The sequence below is a fragment of the Lates calcarifer genome, linkage group LG7_1 (genome assembly GCF_001640805.2).
Source record: "Lates calcarifer isolate ASB-BC8 linkage group LG7_1, TLL_Latcal_v3, whole genome shotgun sequence".
NCBI lineage: Eukaryota > Metazoa > Chordata > Actinopteri > Centropomidae > Lates > Lates calcarifer.
The window spans coordinates 8,364,708-8,375,727 of record NC_066839.1 but is presented as its reverse complement, the minus strand read 5'-3'; the positions used below and the strand labels follow the sequence as shown (position 1 = coordinate 8,375,727).

At 42.7% G+C, this 11,020-nt stretch overlaps 2 protein-coding genes across 2 annotated transcripts; one reads left to right on the top strand and one right to left on the bottom strand.

Annotated features, from left to right (window-relative positions):
• ttbk2b (tau tubulin kinase 2b) lies at nt 1–7,823 on the top strand. The gene is given in 15 exon segments (XM_018694980.2): nt 1–225; nt 334–481; nt 1,620–1,693; nt 1,807–1,947; nt 2,036–2,140; nt 2,720–2,785; nt 2,882–2,974; nt 3,077–3,202; nt 3,312–3,469; nt 3,728–3,917; nt 4,268–4,482; nt 4,590–4,896; nt 4,898–5,059; nt 5,242–5,936; nt 6,605–7,823. Coding segments are annotated over 15 exon segments (2,901 nt in total). The 5' UTR covers nt 1–156; the 3' UTR covers nt 6,957–7,823.
• A 1,256-nt stretch (nt 7,824–9,079) lies between these two features.
• Nucleotides 9,080–11,004, bottom strand: churc1 (churchill domain containing 1). The gene is made up of 4 exons (XM_018694982.2): nt 10,811–11,004; nt 10,141–10,276; nt 9,728–9,798; nt 9,080–9,640 (listed from the first exon to the last, which is right to left on the bottom strand). The coding sequence occupies exons 1-4, from the start codon at nt 10,847–10,849 to the stop codon at nt 9,548–9,550; spliced, it is 339 nt and encodes a 112-aa protein (XP_018550498.1). The 5' UTR covers nt 10,850–11,004; the 3' UTR covers nt 9,080–9,547.
• Nucleotides 11,005–11,020: the final 16 nt, after the last annotated feature.

The window sequence follows — 11,020 nt, the reverse complement described above, 5'->3', positions numbered from 1 at the left end:
AATGTTCTTTTTGATCAGCTGCAGACTCAGCAGCATGCAGCATGCAGTGGTTGTGAAACAGAATACTCAAGTGTGTCTTAAAATCTGTTCCCTGTTTGCAGTAGAGGGGCTTGCGCCTCTGATGCCAGGTGCAGGCTGTAGCTGAGAGCACTCAGGATGAGTGGGGCTGGAGAGCACACAGACATCCTGTCAGTGGCAGACGTGGTCAGAGACAGATGGAAAGTGGTAAGTTTCATATCACCAAAACAGATCACCTGATGTTTAACCAAGAGCATGCCTTGCTCCACATGTGTGTGTGCTTTGTGATGACAATGAATAACCCCTGCCCATCAGATGAGGAAGATAGGTGGAGGTGGGTTTGGGGAGATCTACGAGGTCCTGGATCAGCTGAGCCAGGCCACTGTCGCCTTGAAGGTGGAGTCTGCTCAGCAACCCAAACAAGTGCTGAAGATGGAGGTAGCTGTGCTGAAGAAGCTTCAGGGTGAGTGATGCTGAGAAGTCACAGAGAATTAATGTGTAACGCGGTTTCAGACAAGAAGTCGTGTAGCCAAGTTGGTAAACCCAAGACCATGACTCAGTGTCTTTAGCAGGTGATGGCTTAGCTAAAGCAGGGTATCTGCAGGTCTTGATAAGTCTTCTAAAGTCTTATGAAGTCTTATAAATCACTGAATACAGTTCTCCCTCCAAAAAAAGACATTAGACAGTATTAAAAATGCTAAATGTCATGTACAAAGTTCTTGAATATTATTTATCCTGCCTGTTATAGGCAGCAATGTTAGTTATAAGATGTTTTAGTATCTGATTGCAGACTGTCAGGAGATGTTATATCTTTAAACAGGATTGTTGTGACAGCCTATTGTGCTGCAGTCAGCACTATCACACCATTACTGCTGGCTACAGTCGCTAGGAGGCTCATCACCACATAATGAGCAAGTGTCAAATTTAGGAAAAACTTTAATGAAATAATTATTTTTAATTGGTTACGCTATCGGTTTTAGCCACTTACCTGGGTCCAGGTCACATTAATTAATTAGCTGCAACAAGAGTTATTGTTATATACAGTCAGGACATACAGACAACAATGTGACATTAATATAGATGAATGGACCTAATGATAAACTGGTAGGCCTTACTGCCCATGAAAATGGTATTAATTTACATTCTATCTGGTGTTACATGATTCTTAAAAAGTCTGAAATGTAATTAAACATATGGCATTTACTGTTGTATAACAGCTTCTATGCTCTTTTTCCAGGAGGGTTAATGTTTCATAAAAATGAATAGGCTACAATTTTTTTATGATGTACCTCATAAGCACCAGATGGTCTATTAATTCTTAAATATTCCAACAGTGGTTTTAAAATTTCACATAATCAGAGTTCATGCATAATGCAGAATATCACACTTACACACACATATTTAGACCTACTTTTGTGTCTTGAAAAGTATCAGTAAATATAGGTGCTGAGAAATGTACACACAGGGAGAACAAAGGTTGTGGCTGTTATGAACAACAAGGTTAATAGCTGTACCAATCTACCTAGTGATATATATATATATATATATATATATATATATATATATATATATATATATGTCAACATATATTTCTTTGACAGGCAAAGACCACGTGTGTCGTTTTGTGGGCTGTGGCAGGAACGATCGCTTCAACTATGTGGTGATGGAACTCCAGGTAGGCTTTTTATCAGTGAATATCAGTCAAGTATTTGACACCATTCTGACACCATATCACTCTGCATCTTGAATGTGACACAAAATCATGAATGCTGGATTTTCTGTCTACAGGGGAGGAATCTAGCAGATTTGCGCAGGACCATGACCCGCGGCACCTTCTCCGTCTCTACAACCTTAAGACTTGGAAAGCAGATATTAGAGGCCATTGAAAGCATCCACTCTGTAGGCTTCCTGCACCGTGATATTAAACCAGTAAGTTGACCTGAAACCCCAGATAGTTCTTAAGGTTGTTGATTTGTTACTGTTTAATCTTACCTTGTTTGTGTTTATCTCCGTCCAGTCTAACTTTGCGATGGGAAGACTAGCCAGTACCTGCAGATGCTGCTATATGCTTGACTTTGGTTTGGCCCGACAGTTCACCAACTCCAGCCAGGAAGTCCGTCCAGTAAGTACTCTGCGCCAGCTTCCTGAAAGCATTGTTTTAGCCTCTTAAAAAAAGATCCTACAAGTCCAAAAAAGCTATTTTAAAACATAATCTGTAAACTGTTAAGGGTTTTGTCTTTTATTAACACAAAAAAGTTTTATGTGAAATGAATCCAAAAGAAAACACAGTCAGATACTATGTGTGATCTAAATTTTTGTTCAGCTTCTTTGGAAAAGTCTTTATCTATATACTGAGATATAATTGCTTCATGATGATGAACAGATTTACCTTTTTTGGCCTTTTAGTAAAATGCTGAATTGGTGTTTGACCAGAGAAAGACTTACTCTAACAGCACAAGGGAGTCATTCAGCTGACAGGGTGTCTTCTAATACAAATTTAAAGGCATCCAAATTGACATTTCACACCATATTAACATGACAATCATCCAGTGAGTGTTTGGCATGTGAACATCCCAAAATAATTAGATGCCTGGGACTCCCCACCAGTCACATCTGAAATGTGTTTAGGCCCAGAACAGGTTTGTTGTAGATACACTGTTTGTGTTTCAGTCTCTCTTTTTCATTCCACCATATCTTTTAGCCTCGTCCTGTGGCAGGATTCAGAGGAACTGTGCGATACGCCTCAATCAATGCTCATAAGAATAAGGTAAGTATGGACCAAAGACGCTTTCTTATAGCAGTCTTGTTTTTCATCCACTTTTAATTTACTTGCTTCCTCACCCTCGCGTATCTGAATCTGCAGGAAATGGGTCGTCATGATGACCTGTGGTCCCTTTTCTACATGCTGGTTGAATTCATGGTTGGTCAACTTCCCTGGAGGAAAATTAAAGACAAAGTATGTGCCTCTATGATACTATATACACTTTTTTTTAAATTACAGCATGTGTGTGTGTTTATCCAATTATTTTCTTATGTTTTCCTCTCTCTCTGCTCTCAGGAACAAGTAGGAAATCTTAAAGAGACATATGACCATCGGCTCATGCTGAAGCACCTTCCCTCAGAGTTCAGTGCTTTCCTGGATCATATCTTGACCTTGGACTACTTCACTAAGCCCGACTATCAGGTGAGCAATCTCTTGTTTGCGATGTTTTACACACATTTTTAATTCCTCTCCAGATGTCTCATGCCTGTGGGTGTTTTTTTTGTTTTGTTTTGGGTTTCTTTTGCGACAGCTCCTCATGTCAGTGTTTGAGAACGCTATGAAGAGCCACAACGTGCTGGAGAATGACCCTTACGACTGGGAGAAATGTGATTCGGAGGATATGCTGACCATCACTGCCGCAGCAACCACTGCTCAGCAGCTCACTCGCCTCACACCAGCGTACTTGGGGTGCTTACAGTTAAAGACAGCTCTATCACTATTTACATACAGCCATTTAGTTTTTGAATCCATTAAGGGCTCATTGTTGCATTTTCACTCGTGCCATTCAAAGTCCCTTCACACACTGTTGGAAATGTATTCAAATATATAACCACTGCAGCTTTTTTTAGACCGGGAATTTGCACAGTCAGAGATCCCTGAGAAATCGCTGCTCTAAATTGTGCTGTGGAAACGAGCTGCAGGGTGACCTTCCCCTCTCCTCCACAGCATGGCCAATGCTTCAGTGCTGCCAGGCGAGCTGCAGCGGGAGAACACCGAGGATGTCCTGCAAGGGGAGCGCCTCAGTGACGCTGACAACTGCCCCCCCATCCCCACGCCAACCACCCCCGGCGGAGATGTATGGGAAGAGATGGACCGCAACAGAAACCATAAACATGCCCAGCAGATGATCAGGAAGGTCAGGGCACTGTGGCTTACTGTAAACGCTCAGTAGAAATAGTCCTACCTACCTGCTGTAATATTATTCTTATGTAGCTGCTTCTTTTTCTGTACGGTGGATGTCCCTGCACAAAACCACCCCCAACTAATAGATACATTACAATAGAGCCATAACATAAATCTAAATTTAAGGCTACATTAGTTTTGCCTAGAGATATCATAATGGCTAAGACCCCACTAACTTCTGTTACTACTTCTACTCCCTCTGGCCTTGAATAGAAACCTATTATAAGCTGTCACCCACAGTCTTAGTAAAGGAAAGAAATTGGACAGCTTTTCAGTTTTTGAGCCTTCGTTCATTCTCCTCAGGTGGTGAGTGAGGACGAACACAGTCAAAACCAGGGGAACCAGAGTCCCAACACCGGCTCCATGCAGAGTTCTCCTAGACGGGTGAGATCAGAAACCATGTTCCTGGAACGGGCTGCACCGCTGCTCCGGAGGATGAGGCACAGCCAGAGCTTGGCATTTGAGAAGAGGCTCGCACCCGAACCCAAGCCCACAATCGAGCGCTTCCTTGAGGCCTAGTTAGTACTCAAGACACCTCAGATTACAACACAAAAATGTCATTTTTAATAAACAGGCAGAATCTCACAATAATACTTAATAATAATAATATGATTTCTTGTTTCAGCCTGGGCAAACAGCGTCCAGTCCTTTCTCATGTCGGCGAGAAATCCATTCCTGAGAGGGGACATGGGCAGCAGACGCCCTCCTGCAACGAGGACCACTCTGGCACAGCGACCCCCGACCCCGAAGAGGGCGCAGCGAGCAGTGGCTTTGTGGCTGTAAATCTCAGTCCTGTGCCCCAAGAGGGAGACTCTCAGGAGTGGGTGATGCTGGAGCTGGAGCAAGGCAGCGGTTCTGGAGGAAGCAAACCTCCGGCAGAAACCCTGCACGAGGACAAGCCGGGCACCCACACACCCGCCGAGACTGAGAATCCATTCCTCTGAGCCGCAGGATGGCCAGTCCACCGCGGTGCCCAGCAGCCCCGTCCTGTCTCAGATGGCCATGCCCGGCACTTGGTTACTGGGCCACAGGAGGTTGCCGGGCATGCTGGGACAAATGCCCTCCGTCATCATGGGACGACCTCAGATGGACCAGGTAGGGGTGACAATGTATTTTACTTTACATTAACTGAGAACAGCAATGTGAGACATTAAGGTAAAAAAATGATATAATTTCTTTTGCATTTATATTGTCAAGCTCTTTATACCCCTGTTAGAGGTGATATGACATTTATAATTTCTTCAGCAACACACTAACAACTATCAAACTCGTCTCAGTCCTCCAGTTGTGCGTCACAGTCACCTGTACAAGAGAAGAGCGATGTAATACCACTGGAGGCCCCATCTGGTAAATCTGATGGACTCCCAGAGGAGATCTTAAAGGATGGAGGGAGGTTGGAGTCAGCTCCAGTGCCAGCCAAAGGCCTCACAGCTCATCTTACCAATGACAGAGACCCAGAGAGTGATTCTGGTCTGCCTGATCGCTCCTCTGAGCCGAATCAGCAGCCCCAAGCTGACACGGTGGGGGGCGCTATAGAGAGCACCGTCACCTTTTCCTCCTCGCCACCACCGCCTCTGCTCAGGCGAAGAGACTCGCCCTTGTCGCCGAAACTGAGCCGAATCCCGGTGCGAGACCCCAGCGCCCCCATGGACTCTCCGAGCAGGGACCTCAACATGGAGAGGCGCCATCGCTGGAGCAGCCCAGTCCCCGGCTCCCCCACCCACTCACCCTCCCCGTCTCTGTCCTGCGACAACCTGCCCTCTGCTCTGCCGAGGGACAGGCTCTCCTCGGAGCGAGGCTCCAGGTCCGACTGTGCGGGAGAAGACCCCCTCTCTCTGTCCTCCTCATCAGGTAGCAAAAGTAAGATCCCTCGTCCTGTGAGCGCCACCTTTGTACCTGAGCAACTCACAAGCAGGTTTCTGCCTCGGCCACCTCCTGGGAAACCACCTATCCGCCCGTGTGTGGACAACAGGTATGAACTATGTATAGCCAAGACATTTATAAAACAAAACAGATTTTTGAAAGTCGAACAAAGACATTTGTCAGTTTTTATTAGAAGGTGGATGTTTCGGATACATTTGGCAATAATGGTTGTTACTGATGGTAACACCTAATGCAGTTTAATACTACAGCCAAATATATGAAATATAGCACATATTGCAGAGAATCAGCCAGTGTTTTAGTTTGCAGTGCAGCCAAACAAAGTCAGTTTTAACAAGAGGTCAGTCAGCCCATAATACCACGAGCATGATAGTAGGTCACTGTAATAGTAGCTGGTTGGGACCTTGCTGAGGTGTTAAATCTGTTAAATCTGCTCACAAAAAACTTGAATTATCGCAGTTGCTGCAAACCTCTGTGGCAAATACACTGTGTTTCCTGTGACTGCTTCACAACGGAGGAGTGAACAGTAAACAATGAAGCTGATATCTGTGAGATAAAATTACAAACAGTAAAGCTGGATATCACGCATACATCGTTTCCTGTCAATTCTTTGTGCTTAGGTAGACAGTTTGAATCCAGCTTGGCAATGGCAGACTTTGCCACTAACAATGAAAACTACTAGACAGAAAAGCAATCAAAGAATCTAAATACATTGTATCAAAAATGGAGCATCATAATGTCTCGTGTTCTTTTCTCCAGACGGCGGCGGTTAAGAGTGCGTGCCAGCAGCACCAGTGACGCAGACTTCCTAGCCAGTCTGACGCAGCTGATGCAGGACCGCAGCGGGTTGCTCTTCAGCCCTCCTCCTCGCCCTCGCAGCTCCTCCTCCTCCCTGCAGCGCTCACTAAGCTCCTCCCCCTCCCGCCAGGAGCTGCGTGAGGGCGGGGCGCTACAGGGACGCAGCCGCTCTCCCTCCAGCTTCTCCGGGTCCCCTCCTCCTCGGCACGCTCACCCTCAGGACGGGTCTGGCGGGCAAGGTCAGTGGGGCCACAGCTTCAGGGGAAGGGGCCTGATCCACGAGGGCAAAGGCTCTGGGAAAGTGAATCGATGACTGTGTTTGACTCAAAAGACTGATCCGGATCGTGCAACTTTAGTGAGAGGCTGTGTCACATCCAGTCCCTGATAGCATGTGTAAATATGGTATTTACTCAAGGGAATGTACTGTATGTAATGTAAAATGTATGATAAATTGTATTTATTTATTTATTCATTTGTTGGATGTGTCTCTCAAAATACTTGACGATGTTGCTTGATATCTGCGGTTGAAACAAAAAGGTGGAGAAAAACCTTGAGATTGCCAACTCTTACCTCTCATTTCACTCCTCTTTGAACACTTCTTGTAGGCCTAATATGAGACCAAAAAGATAATGTTTAATACTTGAGGGATGTAAAAATGATGCTAACTGTAGATATGTACCATTAGGAAAATGGTACACACTAATAGAAACCATGTACTCACATTAAGAACACTAATAGTAAGTAACACCACAAGCAGTATACCAACATCAGCATTCATGTACAGAACCAGGGCATGCAGTCCCATATTGACCTCACTCCTGTAAAACTGTGAGATTAATTATAGTATGTAACAATGAATTGCTCATTTCAGCATATCACAGTGTAGTATTGTGCTTTTACTTTGCTAGAAAGTTCTTGTCACGCAAAAGACTTCAGCACATTAGAATGTAAATGTAAGTGCACTCATGCTTAAGTATTGTACAAGTGCATGAGTATCATTGCAAATGCTTTTTTTTTATTATTAATTTGTACAATCGGTTAAAACATCTGTATTTTTATTGAACTGCTTCTGATCAAAAATACATCATAATATAGAGCAACACCTACTGTATGTGCATTTTCATTTATCATGAAAATGACGAGACAAAAGCTGATTAAAAAAAGGGACGTTTTCATCATGTCTGATGGTTGTTGCATTTTATTTTTAGGGTTAAGTACATTGAATAAGCAGATCTGAAAAATACTATTGCCTGTCTACACATGGACTTTTTGTTATGATTAAAGGACCAATTCACCTAAATTTCCTCACTATTTCCTTTTGCCACAGCAGCATCTAGCTATGCTGATAGTTTTTGCTTTATTTGCCCAGTTTTTGTGGCTCTCACAACAATGGAAACACTCAGGATATTCCACACGCATTGCCGTGTTTTCTCTAGAACTAGTTTATACAAAAGAGACAGCACCAAGCTCAGCACTGCTGTGAGTGATCAGATAAATGAGAAGAAAACTGCCTTACAGTTAAACAGACTAAACCGCGCTCAAACGATGAAGAAACAGACTTAACAGTCACACCACATCAGGCTGTGACTCGTCCCCAGAGAACAGTCACTTGTCAAATTCTGTCGAAGCAGCTGCTTTCAGTGACAGATGTCCCTGCAAGCGAAGGAGACAGAGACTGCTGATGAGCTGGTGACTGAATCTTGGGAGAGGAGAAGAGGGGGGTGTCCCAGATGACAACCACAATGAAGCCACAATGAAGTGAAGACTCCATCTGTTGTGGTCGCTGAGATTTAAAATGTGGAGGAAGACAATGTGTAACCAGCAGTTTAGCAGCTGGAAGTGACAGAGAAGTAACACAGACTGAAACTCCACAGGGATAAGCTATGAATAAATCTTTTAAGTAAATTTGATTTTCTTATCTTTTGGGTTTTCATGCTACACTGACTGCACTGATAACTAACTTTTTCCACAGCACTTCCCAGGTTTATCAGTGTTTACGAGTTTATGAATATAAGTAACCGGATGTATTAAATATAAGGGGTCCAATATGGCAGATACAGGTAGGCTATGTATTTTTATTGCTGCACAGGTAAGTGAAACTACAACAATGGCCGGATGTTGACACTATAACAAGCAACTTACTACAGACAATCTCACAAACAGGTTCCTCAGCAGTCAGTCATATAACATAATCTTCCTCAGTTTGCCTATAGATGTTAAATCAACATTTTTTTCCAAGCGTTTGAAAAACTTTCCATTTGAATGTTGACACCAAACGTTTATTCTTGACCTTGTGGGGAGATTGCTTTTGACAACTGTTTCTTTCCACAGTCAAGAAAGAGCTTGAAAATTGAGAGTAGCACCTCTGGGCTCAAAACCACAGTGGAGCCTGACTGTTTTGGGACACACTATTTGGCAAAATAAATGACCACAGACTTTGTGAGTGGATGACTTTACTTTTAAAAATTCCTGACATTTCAACATTTTTGCCAGACAAACTTTAACAAATCATAACTATTTCTGGATTTTAAAAAAGCTGTATTTTGTCATTTCTGTAGCTGAATTTTTTCTTCTACATTCTGACTTTGTAACATCAAATATTTTGAGTCAAGGAGAAGTAACATGCAGCAGGTTACAAAACTCTTAGTAGTAAAAAAAAAAATGTTTATTTACAGTTCTTAGTTAATTGACATACAGAATGTTTGTATTTGTCATAAAAAGTTATATTTCCTGCACAACTGCGATAGGAATACAGTAGTTAATAGACAGCTAAGAACTTGAAGAATATGCATAAAATTTTGAATGGATAATAAAATTGGTTGGAACCCTGAGGCAAGGAGCCAGCAGCACGTCTATGGTGGTGTTAGTCAATCTAAAAAGTGAGTGATGGCCTGCAGGTTTGGTCTAGAAGAGAGGAGCGGACTGTCTGGGGTCATCTGGTAAAACACTGATGGAGTCCTCTGCCTTTCCACACAGCATGCAGAGCATAGTGTACTCCTGGACAAAGAAAAACAGACTTAATACACATATTAAAAGATTTTACACAGGCAAATGGAGGTAAATAAGCACAACAACATTACTCACCTGGTATTCATCAACAACGGAGAAAGTATACTCATGTCTAGCGATGACATGGTCACAATTTTTACAAACATCTGGAGGAACAAAATGAACATTGGTGAAACATGCTGCAGTGGAGTTAGAGACTTTTTACCACCATATTACCACCTAAAAATATCTCAGAATTTGAAGTAGTGGGGAAGGAGGAGAAGGGCTTAAACTCTGAAGACTCTGATATCTGCCTGTGGAGGACTTAATAGGCCTCAAACCTTTTGCACATGCCACAATTGCTCTTTAATTTTTCATAACCACATTGTCCCACAGAGTGTATTATCTGGTGGTTCTACCCTATTAGAATGAAAACTGGTCGGTAAATGTGTCAATGCTGTAACCCAATGCTTGTCTACTGTAAATGGGGTACAAGAAGAGCAACTGACGGTCATATGTGACAATCTCCTCTCCATCTTCATCCTCTGTGGCTTTATTACTGATCAGCACGAAGTCCCTCTGATGGCAGCTAGCACAGCCCAGGTAGTTCATCAGGTAGGAGCCATTCTCCAGACAGGTGTTCCCCTAAGCAAACAAAATAATAGAAACACCTGTCAGTATCATACAATGCAACTCAATAACACCACAAAGCAGCCTCCAAAATGTTTTTAGCTGGGTGTGCTATACAAACAATTCAAACAAAATCCTTTCTTCCCTCTTGACTAAATGTACTCATTTTGAAACACTGTAGGGCGACATCTTTTAAAAGACAAGTCATTACTGAAACAGTGACATTGTGACTAACTACAAACACAGAGACACTTATAGGAAATCCTCCAAACTCTTCAGAGTGGCATACAAATACAGAATATTTTAAAAGAGGAGATCAAAATATACCAAAAGTTACACGCATATCACATTTAACACGCATTCTTTCTCAAAGGCATCCTGATTTTATATTTAAGCATTAGAGTATCATGGTATCATCGATGTAGGAGGTTTGTTAGCATGACTCTAGGTAAATAACGTTACTCGTAGCTAACTGTAACGTTAGTATAGTATACATTTACTAAGTAAGTTAGCATTTGTACGTCAAAACAAGTGATGGCCATAACTTACCCGGTCGGGATATTCTTTTTGTACACAGCCATTGCACATTTTAACTTTTAATCTTTTTTAAGACCAGTAAACGCTGACTGTAAACAGATTACAACCTGCTAATTATTTTTTCTTTAGCATTAGCCTCCTTTTCCGCACGGAACGGCGCTCCCTGCGGCTCATTAGAGCTGTAAAACATCCTCTCTACCGGTCGTTGTTGAAAAATCCTCA